This window comes from Camelus bactrianus, chromosome 5 (genome assembly GCF_048773025.1).
Source record: "Camelus bactrianus isolate YW-2024 breed Bactrian camel chromosome 5, ASM4877302v1, whole genome shotgun sequence".
NCBI lineage: Eukaryota > Metazoa > Chordata > Mammalia > Artiodactyla > Camelidae > Camelus > Camelus bactrianus.
In genome coordinates, this window is record NC_133543.1 from 74,577,163 (window position 1) to 74,591,467 (window position 14,305).

The 14,305-nt window shown below is 38.2% G+C and overlaps 1 protein-coding gene across 7 annotated transcripts in view; it reads left to right on the top strand.

Moving 5' to 3' along the window:
* The window catches only part of INO80D (INO80 complex subunit D), a 60,066-nt gene extending 46,594 nt beyond the window's left edge, over nucleotides 1-13,472 (top strand). For all 7 annotated transcript variants that reach the window (XM_074364116.1, XM_074364111.1, XM_074364112.1 and 4 more), the window contains one exon: nucleotides 1,649-13,472. In XM_074364116.1, the coding sequence (XP_074220217.1) occupies nucleotides 1,649-2,814 (1,166 nt within the window). In that variant the 3' untranslated portion in view covers nucleotides 2,815-13,472. The remainder of the gene's footprint in view (nucleotides 1-1,648) is intronic.
* Nucleotides 13,473-14,305: the final 833 nt, after the last annotated feature.

Consider the following 14,305-nt stretch of genomic DNA (forward strand, 5'->3'; position numbering starts at 1 on the left):
ACAGGTAGAAAATATAAAATACTGAAGCTATTTTACCCTCTTTTAGAAAGTGATGCATGTGCAATTTTTAAAATGATATTGTAGATTTAGTAGATTGATAGGTTTGATAGGTAGGTTTATAACTTCATTCCTTTAAAATGAGTAATTTTACTTTATTTTTGAACAAAGACATTTTAAACTTGAATTTACTGAAGGCTTTCAGAACTTTTCCTCATTTTAATATCCCACTACAAATGAAGTGCACTTTTCCAGATCAAAACTTGCTTAATCCCACCAATTCTTTAGTGCTTTCAGGGAATAATCTTCTATACTCTTAGAAGGTTTCTTCCACCATTAAAAACTAGGTATTTTTGTGGTGATTAGTCAAGTTCCTAACGATAGATTTTTTTATATTGAAAATGAAATCAGTGTAGGCACATGGGCTTCCATTTTATGAAAATTCTTTAGAAATGGGAGAATGAGAAGGGAGGAGTAGAAGGTAATGCAAAAGCATTTTAAAAGGTAACCAAGCTATGAAATGAGCTGAGTGCTCGGTGTTGTGCTAATAAAATAGACATATGAGGTTCTGTATTCTAGTCTTCACAGCGCCCGAGACTCCAAGAGTAGAAGAACTGAGGGGACTCCTCCTCCACAGCCTTTGTCTCACATCTGAACTATTGATAGGTTTTCTATTTTAATGACATTAATAACTTTAGGTAAAAACATACATGTAATCAGATAGTCACCTTGAGTTTTAAATTGGTAATCCTTAGAATCCCTAAGAACTGAACACTTTGATAAGATGGTTTTGTTTTTTTTTAATTCAAGTAATGGAGTAACTTGTGGTAACTCTTTTTTATATTCTTTTTTTGGAGGGTGTTAATTAAGTTTATTGTGTGTGTGTATATGTGTGTGTATGTATGTGTGTGTGCATGTATGTGTGTGTGTGTGTGTGTTTTAATGGAGGTACTGGGGATTGAACCCAGGACCTGTACACGCTAAGCACACCCTCTACCACTGAGCTATTACACTCCCCCCTATAAGATGGTTTTTGAGAGTACTGAAAAATAAACTCAAGATGCGATTCAGGGTCCAGGACAGCTTGACACTTCAGACCCGTCCTGCAGATGAGTATTTCATTGTTTCCTTCCAGTCCAGACTTTGGGAACTCCTCTTTTCAATGGGGACTCTTTTTAATACTGTTGTTACAAGTAATTCACATGTATGATTTTTGTGGTCTGGCATGGCCAAAGCCCTGCTGATTGTTTATGGTTTCCTTTGCTGTGCAAAAGCTTGTAAGTTTAGTTAGGTCCCATTTGTTTATTTTTGCTTTTATTTCTTTTGCCTTGGGAGACTGACCTAGGAGAAGAACATTGCTATGATTTATGTCAGAGAATGTTTTGCCTGTGTTCTCTTCTAGATTTGTGATGTCATGTCTTGTATTTAAGTCTTTAAGACATTTTGAGTTTATTTTTGTGTATGGTGTGAGGGTGTGTTCTGACTTCATTAATTTACATGCATCCGTCCAGCTTTCCCAACAACACTTGCCGAAAGGCTGTCTTTTCTCCGTTGTATATTCTTGCCTCCTTTGTTGAAGAGTAATTGACCGTAGGTGTGTGGGTTTATTTCTGGGCTCTCTGCTGATTGTCGATGGCTCTTGTTTACTCAGGAAAGAACGGAGACCTCCTCCCCACCACCGAAGAGGCTGAGGAACTTGAACGGGCCTTGCAGGCCGTGACTTCTCTCGAGTGCCTGAGTACCATTGGGGTGCTCACCCAGTCAGATGGTGTGCCCGTCCAGGAGTTGTCAGATAGAGGAATAGGGGTTTTCTCCACAGGGACTGGAGCGTCAGGAATTCAGTCCTTGAGCCGAGAGGTAAATGCAGACCTGGGGGAGCTGTTGAATGGGCGGATCGTACACGACAATTTTTCTAGTCTAGAGCTGGACGAGAACCTGCTCCGTTCTGCTACCTTGTCTAACCCACCTACACCCCTGGCAGGGCAGATCCAGGGGCAGTTCTCTGCCCCAGCCAACGTTGGCCTTACTTCTGCCACTCTGATCAGCCAGAGTGCACTTGGGGAGAGAGCCTTCCCAGGACAGTTTCATGGACTTCATGATGGCAGCCATGCCTCCCAGAGGCCACATCCTGCCCAGCTGCTGAGCAAGGCAGATGACCTAATCACCTCACGACAGCAATACAGCAGTGATCATTCACACTCCTCACCCCATGGAAGCCATTATGATAGCGAGCATGTGCCGTCTCCCTACAGTGACCATATCACCTCTCCCCACACAACATCTTACTCGGGTGATAATATGGCAGCTACCTTTTCAGCAGAGATGCCCATCATGGCGCAGCACTTGCTCCCAACCCAACTTGAGGTGCCACTTGGAGGAGTCGTGAACCCCAGAACTCACTGGGGCAATCTCCCTGTCAACCTTGGAGATCCCTCTCCATTTAGCAACCTTCTCGGCGCAGATGGACATCTTCTTTCCACTTCCCTATCCACGCCACCCACCACTTCGAACTCAGAGACCACACAGCCTGCCTTCGCCACCGTGACCCCCAGCAGCTCCAGCGTGCTTCCGGGGTTACCGCAGACCAGCTTCAGTGGCATGGGGCCTTCTGCTGAACTCATGGCCTCCACCTCTCCCAAGCAGCAACTCCCTCAGTTCAGCGCAGCCTTCGGCCACCAGCTGAGTTCTCACAGTGGCATTCCTAAGGACCTGCAGCCCAGCCACAGCTCTATAGCCCCTCCTACAGGCTTCACAGTAACAGGTGCCACAGCTACAAGTACCAATAATGCGTCTTCTCCCTTTACCTCCCCTAACTGAGCGTGTCTGTGTGTTTGCAGGCAGGTGGGGAACCTGGTGTTTTCTATCTTTTTTTTCCTCTTTATCACCCCTCCCCCCTTTTCCTAAAGAAGATTTTAAACATAACAGGCGGGGACTAGAGGAGAACTCCCTTTTCCAGTTGAACAAGTCGCCCTGCAGCGGACCTCGCCTCAGTGTTCACATGTGCTCCTGCGCACTGGTGCTCATTCCCTCCTGGCAGGTCCGCTCTCCCGCCGTGGTTTCCTTAGTGGCTCAGCACAGTGACTGGATAGAATCGATTTTTAGCAGCAAGTCCTAGAAGTGGAAGATACCTCAGATTACCAGTGCCCTTTACTATTTCCTAGTATTCAGATCAGTGCTTTCCATTCTATTACCAGGTCTTTACATGGGTGGTTCTAGGGAGAATGGTCCTGTTCATCGAGTTCCTGTGTAAGAGATAGCAAATGGCTGTGGAGGCAGATCGGGGCCCTGGTTGGGCGCCAACTGCCGAACACCACATGAGGCCAGGATTCCATTCCTAATTGTGATCACGTTTAATTAAAAAGAAAAAAATTAGTCTTTTGACTGCCTGTGTGTATGTGTGCGCCCACGCGTGTGTCTTTGTGCAGGGCAGGAAGCAGCTGTCCCATTGTTATTTTGTTTTCCTAATGAGTAGAAGGCTCTTCTCCTTTCCCACATCTCACAACCCTAACAAGGTCGGTCATTCTTTCCCACTGAGTTAACTGAGTTTCCTGAAGGGAGAGGGTGGTGGTCTGGTGGCATGAATAGCACAACCCTTTTCTGCTGAGTTAGCCCAGAACACAAAAAGCTGAATTCACGTCAGTGCCCTGCGGATGTCGTGAAAAGCTTGCCTGGAGTGACTGCGGGGTTGCTGCAATTCTGAGGTCTGGTGGTTGGTAATACTGCCTTTCTAGACATGCATTTGTTTCTAAATCCCTCTCCCATGGAGTACATTTGCAAGATGTAATTAAAGAAAATATTTTGATGTGAAAACCAGGATAGGTCAGATAGGTTTGGAAAGATGAGATCTGTAAACTCCTTGATCCATCTTTTGCTTTTGAATTTTTCATGTTTACAGTAGTGACTCTTTGGTAAGATTTGTAAAATGTTGAAGACACTTGTAGAATCAATGTACCAGTTGTGAAGTGATGTGTAATACCTGAAGGATACACATTTTAAAGTTTCTTTCAAGGCAGAATATGGAAATTAGACATAAATTTTACCTACCCTTTGGTACTTTTAAAATAATTTTAAGTACTTAGGTTTAAGTTTTGGGAAAAGTTTTTCAAAGTACCAGAATTTTAGGGTTAAAAATCATACTGGGTAGTTTAGTAAGTTGGTGACTATGGAATGAATATGTGAGGTTTCTTTGTACCTGCCTTCTCCCCACTGCTTTCCCCCAGGGCGGAACTAGATTTTCAAAGCATCTGTACTCTGCTTTTGCTGAGAAGTTTCACTGTCCCCTGAGATACCATTGGCTATTTATACCTGAGTCTAGTCTAATTTACATATATATATTTTAAAAGATGAGTAGAGAGAACATATCTATTGATGATGTGATATAATAATTCATTTGTCAGGGAATATTTGATCTTAATTCCTTTTCAATAGGTAAAGATTTGGATGTATTTTCCTATTTCCTGTACGTAGTCTCTTTATGTCATGCTAATTCTAACCAGTCCCTTCTTTTGAAAGCTTTTCTTTCTCTGCTTTTTAAAGGAATGATGGTAATCAGCAGGCATTATGCAGATACCACGTGCCTGAGATTATGGAGGGGAAATGTCACATGACTGTATGAAATCATTATATGCCCTATTTTGTATTTATTGAAGTTTCTTTTTGTGGGCCAAAAATATGTTTGTAATATATTTAGTTTTTTTTTAATCATGATAATTGATTGGAAGATTTATTTTTTAATAGCTTTGCCTTTTTTGCAGATTGAGAAATTTCTAAATTATAAATTATGTCACAAAGCAAAATTATATTTGGTAGCACCATAAATCTATTCCGAATGGTGAGAACAGATAATTTGAATATTTCTCACCTGTGAACCTATGTTGGTAAGCTTTTTTATTTTAATGTACTGTAATGAAATGATTATGAGTAGTTACCTCTGCTCAGAAGTGTCATTTGGTTTGCTGAACTCTTTTCACATCCCACTAGAATCATCACGTGATAACTGTCCATTCCCAGTGATTGGATTTCGTCTCCATTGAGTACTAATTAAAGGTCGTAGCAGAGCAGCCCATTGAATTTCTTTTTTATTGAGGTAAAATTGGTGTATGCACATCGACTTTCTTTGACAACGAAGGGAAAGTCATGGGATGTCGATTTGAACCTTTCTGGCTATTTGTCCCTCATGGTAGCTGCTTAAAATTCTTCAGTTATCAAAACTGAGTTTGCAGTAAGTTGCACATTTTATCGTTTGCAATTTTCTGTTTTCTGTGCATTTTTAAGCCCTTTTCTGCTTTCTAGTAAGGAGGCATGAAATGATCAGGAATGTTGCCAGTTACAGCTTCACACCAAAAACTTTGAGTAAATTCATTTTTGTTTAGATGCCCACAGTGATAGCTGAAGACAGGGCACCTGTAGAAAGTACCAGTGTAGGTTTGAGGAACTAGCAAAAAACAAATTTTTCCTCTCATTTCATCTACTTCAAAACAAACATCCGAGCTTGCGATTTGTGTTGCTCTTGCTGTTTCTTGTGAGTCCCTTTTGGGAAGACAGAGGGACATCTGAGAACTCGGAGGTACCCGTTACGTTTTCCTTTGGCTAACGGGGCAGTCCTAGTCTAGTAGTAGTAGATTGGCCGTTATTTTGTAAGGAAAGGAATGAAGTGTCTTTTACTCCAGAAATATGAAAATTACTGTCTTTTAAAATAGCACTTATGCTATAATAAGGCAATACTGGAATCAAAAAGAAATTTTATATAAGGTTCTAATTAGGTGGAAACTAGCTTTCATTCTAGTGTTAAACTCCTGGGAAATAGTGGCAAAGAAGGTTCACTCTGTTTCTGCAGTTCTTTGGGACCATTTATAAAGGCCAGTTAGGTTGTGTTAATGTGATTTAATTTACAGAGTTGCTGCAGTTAATGGATACATTCTGTGCTCTGAGAATCTGAATTCCATTCTAATGTGTAATACCCACTGGCTGTGATCTATAGCATCCGAAGGAAAGATGTGTTTTTCTCCTCCACACTCTACATAATTGTTAATATTATTTTAATTAAAGTACTTAAGACATTGTTTTTCCTCTGTACAAATGGCTTAGCAATTTGCACATCTGGGTAGGTTATGTAGCTAGTAAACAGTTCACGATAGTAAATAGCAATTAAACTCAACCCACCAAGTGACAGACTATGCAATGGAAAAATGTTCCAATTATCGTCGCATAGCTTATATGGCAAAGGATGATTTTCTCCAGTAACCTGCCCTGTGAGATAGGACTGCTTCACGAATGCTTTCCTGAGCAATTTTGCATTGGCAGGCAGTGTGGTGTGTCTAGTGCCCCTCCATGAAAAGAGGATAATTTAATGAGAAGCAAATAGTAGGCATGGAGATACTGTTAGGAAATTGTTTTTTTCTTTTTCTTAAAGTTGTAGTTGCTCTCTTGAGCGGTTTAAGGCTAATGAAAGCTAGTACTTTATCTTTGCCAAATAATTATTTATAAGATTTATTTTTAAAATAAGCCCAACCTCTCAACTGCAAGTTAAGAGTCATCATTTTCTGTGACTAACACTAAAGCTTTTCCTTACCAGAGCGCGTTCGCAGTCCATGATCACGATCCAGAGAGACAAAGACAGTTCTTTGATTCGGAAGGAGATGATGTCCATGATACACACAGCTGCCCTAGCAGCTTCTTACGTGAACCAATTTTATTCTTGTGTGAAAAATGTATTTCTATTGACCTGCACCGTTGGGCGTTTGTCATTTGGGAATTTGAGCCTGTGTAGGTCGCGCCCACCTGTGAGTTCGCTGAGTCTTGCCTGCAGTCCTTTCTGTGCGCCTGCGACGCAGGGGTGCTGATGTGGCTGACAGACCTCACCAGCAATGTTTGTGGGAGGCAGTCACCTTTTCTCCAAGTTAGTTCAAGAGGTGGCTGTGGATTGGCATTGCAAAAGGATGAGGATGTGAATAACACTAAACGAATTACTGCAAGCTAATAGGTTTGAAATTCATTTAAAATTTGTTTAGGTGTCTAGTTTCCGGTTTCTTCATCCTGTTTCTTTTTAGCCTTTTAACATTCTATTCAATTCTATTTTTAATCTGGTTATATATAGACTAATATAATGGTCTTCTAAATGGTCAACAGAACTCTGCAGTTTAATGAGGCAATTTAAAGGATTCCTTGAAAGAAAATGGAGTCATACTGAATCTTTCATCACAAATATCTATACCTACATTGCTCCAAGGACTTTTTTTTTTCCTGACAAGAAACACATTTCTTCAGAATGGGGTGGGGAGGGAATATGTATATGATAGAACAGAGGTTTTTTTTTCCTCTCAATACATTGAAAACAATTGAATTTTTGGAGGCATTCTATGGAAAGGTAAACAATGTAACGACTTCTTTATATCTTGAACTTGATAAACTTCCCAGTATCATATTCTGGAGGGACCCAAAAATCCATGTTTAGTAAATTGAAGTAACATTTTTAAAATACTGTCTTTCAAAAGATGTGTAATAAGATATCAGGGAAGAACATGTTTGGATATCTGTTAAGCATCTTCTTCTGAGCAGTGAGTTAGGAAAGAAAACATAAAACGTAAATGAATAACTGTATCTCTCCTAATAATCAATGTCCTTAGTGCAAAAATTGTGGGTCAAACTTAGCCTTATTTCTAAACAGCAAAAATTCTCTTTTCACTCCAGCTCTTACTTTTTGTTAGCTGTCTTCTCTCTGCACTGTAATACAGAGCCAATAAAAGAAACGTGGCATTTCAGAGAGAGAGAGCAAATTCGGTGTGACTTTCTGTCCCCCAGGTTCCCAGATCTTGGCAATGTTTGGCTACTTTGAATGGCAGGGTTTTGGTGATCTAAAGTTTAGTCTGAAAAACAGGCTTATGAGAGAAAACCTGTCTTACTCTTAGCAGCCGTGGAGGGCCCCACAGCTCTCCTTCCATTTTTCCCTTCTGCCTGCTTGCCCGGCCCACCCCCAGCCCTGCAGTATGCACGCATACACCTGTGATCTGTACTGCTCCTGGCCCAAGAGTAGTAGAATCCTTTTCTTTCACTTGTTTTTTGTTTTTGTTTGTTCTTTAAGCTGGGGACCACTGAAGTAAGCTCTATATGCACCCAAAATTCCCCTTGGAAAAATTTTCAACATGCAGTGCAGAAGGCTCCAGTGCAGCTAAGTGCCACCCTTGCTTTTACTGGGGGAATAGGCTGATTTGCCCTGAAATGACTCCACCCTGCATCGTTAAAGTACAGTTGGCTCCAGCTGATGAGTGTGGAAGGGCTGGGAAGTTTGGTACTTGTGATGTTGTCTTCATCTGCTTGGAAGGGTTGAATCAGTTCCTCTCAACAGTGATAGTTCTTTTCACTGTATAGTGTTGAGTATGTCTCAGGGATTCCTTGTGGAAATTAGGGCAGTTTTTGAAATAAGAAAATAGTTTTAAAAGAAACTAAAGGTGACTCATCATTGACGAGAGCGCAAGAGAGAGAGAACATTTGGTTTCGTAGCCCACGGGGTCTTGCATGGGACTCTTCCTTCTCCTTCATGCTCTCATCTCAGCCACAGCATACAGAATCCTTTCCCACCACGCACAGCTTTAAAACTTTTATTTAAAAATTTCCTTCCCCAATGAGCTTTCAGAATACTTATTGTAGATTTTAAGAGAAAAGGTATATTAATTTATGCTATTAACATCACCTCATAAATTATAAGTTTTATACTAAAGCTGTATTGAGTGTAATGAATTATGTTGCCTATGTGTTTAATAGCTAAAAAAATTATATATGAGCTTTTTTTTTTTTTTTTTTTGACAAAACAAACTAGTGAAGCACCTTTTTACACTGGATCTCTGCCGTGTCAAGGTGTATAGCTATCCTTTGCTACCTTGCAGATATATGAAATAAAAGGATATCCTGGGGCCTCAAAATGTAGGACACCTTTAGACCATTTATTATTGCTCATAGAACTGTCGAGAATCATGTTTCTTTAGTAAATGATCTGTGGTTTACACTTAAGATGGCTAGAAGCTTAGTCACAGGGTAAATAGAAATACATAGATCAAGTAAACTCCCAACTACTGTAGCTGGAATTTGTAAACTAAGTTTTTAAGACCTCTTCTGTTTCCTATGGATTTATTCTTTAATTTGCAGTTTATTCTGTAAGTTGGGAAGTAAAATAGAGAAAATAATAAATCTAGATATTCTCAGTGTCTTATTCAGGAACTTTTTATCCCTCCTCACTAAGGAATTCCCACTGTGACTTAAAAATAGAATTAAATTCCTTGTGTGCATGTATATGTCTGTGTTTTTACACACATGCAAAAATATACATTGGGGGAATGTGTGTGAGAGAGATGAATGTGTGCTTAGGCAAAAATAGAAGGGTAACGGGATATATTGTAGAACTATGGTTTATTTAGTTGAGGGTATTGGAGTTCCTCTCTCATCGTCTCTGTTGTATAAATACACCAAATTCTTCATTATGTTATCTTATGTTAAAAGGCTAGCTCTGATATCATGTGCATTTTATTTTAACCTTTTGATTTCCTTATATTATGCTATGTTTTTAAAGTGACATGAGAAACAGCAGGTTGTAAGACCAGCCTCTTGCTTTTGAGCATAAAAATAAGAGCAAAAGAGAGAAACAGACCTGGACATAAGCTGTGTTTTTCTGTTGGGGTGGTGGGACCAGAGATCAGCTGAACCCTTTTTTTTTTTATGTTAATAATAGATTTCTTCATATCCTGACTTATAAAACATTATTGCTCACCTCTTCTTAGTGAAGTTAAGACAAGTATAGGCCTTTTATAAAGAGTACCATTTTTCCAAGGGGCTGCTTTGTTTAAAGAGTTGTGGGATCATTTCACCATGCACATTTCAAAGCTGGGATGATTTCATTTGTTCCCCAAAATTTAAAAAAAAAGTTGCTCAGTTATGTTGCTATTTATGAAGTCAGTGTGCCCCCTCCAAGCCCATATTTTGGTTATAGGGAAATTATGCTACCCTTGACTTTCACCTGATTCATACAGAATTAAAAAAAAATACATTCCTGTATTTTGAGTTTTGTCATTTTACTAAACATTCATTACTGAAGTATCTGGTGGTCTAAAGTAGTCAAAACTAGAGTTGTTATTAAATGCTCCAATCATATTTATTTTTAATATTAAAAAATCATGTAGTTGGAAATATGTCACAACAACTGATAATACATCTGAATTTATAGTTGTCTTTGAAGCCTCATTCATCTTAGAAATACTCAAGACCTGGAAAAGCTTTGTATGTTGTTCTTTTTACAGTTGTATTTTTGCAGCCTCTCCCAGTTTCATTCACTCTTGCTTTATGGATTTTTAAAAATCTGCATATTTCTTGTACATATGCATGCAAATGAAAGAAGGGAGGTTGTACTGGTGCCATTTCTCCCTTCAGTTACTGGTTAATGGGATTTGCTAGAATAAATTCCCCCTGATTGAAGGGTGAAAACAGACCCTTTTGTGTATATCTGTACAGAGATGTGTATATGGGATGTGGTGGCACTTTGCTGAATGTGAACTTGCCTTGTCAATGGAAAGATTGAGAAGTATTACGTTTATTTATACATTTGTATAAATCTATATATACACGTATGTATATGTGTGTGTATAGATAAAGCTATATACATATATTTCCCTAAAAAATGTGTGTGTATAATAGATAAACAGCCTTTGTTAAGCAAGATTATACATGTCTATGGAAAATTCTGGATTATTCTATACGCAAGAGGAGGTGACAGAGTAATCGTAGGAGCATACAGAGATGGAAGTCCTTTGGATGACAGTCTTGTTTATGAATTCCTGTTAGAACTGTTCTTACTTGCCAGTTCCATACTCTTTGTCTTCATTACTTTCTAAGGCAATCATTTAAAAATCACGCTTCATTGTGTTTATTCCCTTTTATTATGTCCTTTCTAGCCAGAATAATTTGGCTTAACCATATTTCATTAACTTTTCAGTTTGTTTTTTTTTAAGATCCTTAACTCTGAAATTTCTCAGAAGTTACAAGTTTTGGTAATATTTTCTATAGTAATTTTGAGAATTGGGCATCCTCTTTGTCTCAGAAACAACCAACCAACAAACAAAAAAACCAACATTCTAACAGAACTAATTTGAAAGTTTTACCTAGGTAATTTGGGGATGTTTTACTTAAACTGAAAAAAAACCCCCTTAATTATGATTTTATGATTGACGTTAGCGTTAGGTTTATTTTGTTGTTTATTGTCATTAATTTGTCATTTAAAACATTTGGTCTATTTTGTGACCTAGTCATAAATTTACCATTTTCATTTCAACAGAAAGCCTCTTGAATTCTATAACTCATTTTACTCATGATGAAACGGCTTTAATGAATTCTTGTACAATGAATTCTGCTATATTTCCTCTTGACTTTTCTGACATTTGTGACATTCTGTTTTAACTTTGCTGCAGCTCTCTAGAAAACTTGCATCCCTATATATTGTGCCTTTAAAGCTTTTATGCACACACAGGTCAAAGTGTATATATACATGTTGGAGCATGTGTACATATACTTTCACATATACTCGCACAGTATGTCTCTAGTATATATTGTGGGAGTGGATATATAGATATTCAAAGACAACGAAATGTTGCTCTCTAGATATATATGTATATAAATAGTGTTGATATACTGTATATACACATGTATATGTATGAGTTTTAAATGGCAATCTTTTACATTTAGCAAAATGCTGCCCCTACTGGAATATTGTCACTGCAATGGCAGTTGTATGTAATGATTTAAAATACATTATCAAAAGTTATTTAAAGAACATTTAAAAGTCTCATCTAAAGACATCCACACATTATTTATTTATCTTCCTCTTCCTTTTATTGTTATGTTTTTTTTTTTTAACTGAAAGGGAGACTGTCATCTTAAAAATGCCATCTGTCCCATGGGAGAAAGAGAGAGCTGGAGATTCACTTGAGGAGCCCTGTGTGTTCTCCTCCCTCTGAAGTGGAGAAGTGCCACAAACCAGCCTGTTTATTTCAGTTGTAAAGCAATCCTAACATCCGCATCAGTGTATGTCATCCACCATCTCCTAGATCAACTTAATTCACCAGTTTGCCTCTTCCTTTCATTAATAAATAATGGTCATTGAGATCATTCTGCCTGGGGGAAGTTAACTACTCTCTAGCTGCAGGGAAATATATCACCTAATTGTTATTCTGCCTTGTTCAAAATTCAACTTTGAGAGAAGGCGGCTCTCTCATGAAGCTGTCTTGAGCATGTTTTGCGTTTATTTAGTTAAAGGTCTTCCCAGACTGTTTTTTTCTTTTAAGAACTCTAAATCTGCAGGCACTTGGCATAAATTTAATTCTTACTCCCCACAGCTTCAGGTATTTTTATTAGTATATCAATTTGACACACTGAATGAAAGAATATTAAGGAAAAACTTAAATATTTTATTTTGGAGAGTTAGCAGCAGAGTGCATTTTAAGACTTTACAGAGAGAAAAACAAAGACAGACAATCCCAAACCAAAAGATACTAGCAAAAACAACAACAACAAAAACAGGAGGAGTAAGAGTACCCCTGAAGAGTCAAATAGAGAGGTTGGGGTTTGAGGGATTTCACACAGTAGCTTAGATGAAACTTGATATCAGAAGCAGCCTTTAACAAAAACATCTTGGCAGTTGTGTGGTACTAACCGGAGTACTGAAGTATAGATTGAAACCAAGTTGCAGTGGGAAATCAAAGGTGAGGTAGTTTATTGGAAACCAGTAAAGGACAGGTTGCACAGTTCTGAAATCTCTTCTAACAAAGTAACTGCACGGTAGCAAGGACTAGCCGTTCTCAAAGCCCTTCTGTTTCAGTGTTCTCCTTCACCTTGGCACACAAGTATGTTTAACAGGCCATACATTAAAAATATTTACAAAAAAAAAAAAAAAGCTGCTTAAAGGGAACTTACAAACTGGGCATCTTCTCTGTGTTCATAGTGGCTGGAAGCTTAGTTATATGCACAAAAGCTAGGAGCCACTTGTCTCTGCACAGACCGTAGGAGCAAGATGAGGAGATTGGCAGTTTGAGGAAGAGGCCCCCAGTTCTGGCGGAAAGGCACATCTATGGCATTGGGTGTAGTGCTGCTGGGGGAGACCACATTTTGGGGAGATAATGGGCTTTTGGTTTGTAATTTCCCTTTAAACAGGAAGAGATGGCTCACATTTTCCATATATATCTCAATGAATGTACTGTATTACTGTTTTAAAAATTTGATGAAATAATAATGGATTGGTCTCCTTTTGTTATCTGGTTCTTGTTTAATTTGTTTAAGGGTTTTTGTATACAAAAGTTTACATTTTTATGTATATTTTTCTTGTGTAAAAACTGATGTAATATGTGTATAAAACACTGTATGTATTATCTGTATATAGTGTGACAAAATGATTTTTCTTTCTTTCTTTTGGATGTATTAATAAATCTTGCTGTGAAGTAGCCTTGTTTTTGGTATAATTCCCTTTGCCTGGATATTGATGGCAGCTGCTAATCCAGGGTAGGTATTTCTTTTCCCTTTGTTATTTAAATAGAGCAAATTTTTTTTATGTCTTATATTTTGTCAAGAACTCCAGGGAGCTATTATCATGGTTCTTTATAGTTAGTCTAACAATGATTAATACTTATAATAGCTGTGGATCAATTAAACACTATCCAAGGTGACTTTAATGTAGAACCAACCTTGAAATCCAACCAGAAGTTGCATTTGAAATTATTACCTGCTACAGTGGAGGTTTACAAGTCAATTTCTATCTCATTTGATCAGGAGCCCCTTCTCTCTTCATTTTTATAGCTTCACAAGTATAAGAACAACTTCATGTTTTATAACCGAAGTTTAAAAAGAAGCAAAAAACTTGAAGAAACACTCTTCCCTTAAGACATTGCCAAGTGCCTGCCTTGTATCTCCTTGGAATTGAGTTTTGTGTTTTGTTTTTTTTTTTTAATATGTAGATTGGAACTTTTCATTTCTTGTGCTGTCTTTTGTTGCTGAGGAATTTTGTGGTACAAACAGAGGCTAGGACAAAATTCACAAAGAAAAATTAGTAATCTAATCACACATTCTTCTTGTAAAGATTTATTGTTTTTTTATTTTTGTAGGGCATTTGGACTTTCTTTATCCTTTAAATTCATTTGTGGTGGGAGAGGTGATTAGATTTACTTTTTATTTCCTGAGGAGGTACTGGGGATTGAACCCAGGACCTTCTGAATGCTAAACATGCACTTTACCACTTGAGCTATATCCTCTCCCAGGACTTTTCTTTTTCTTGATCTCT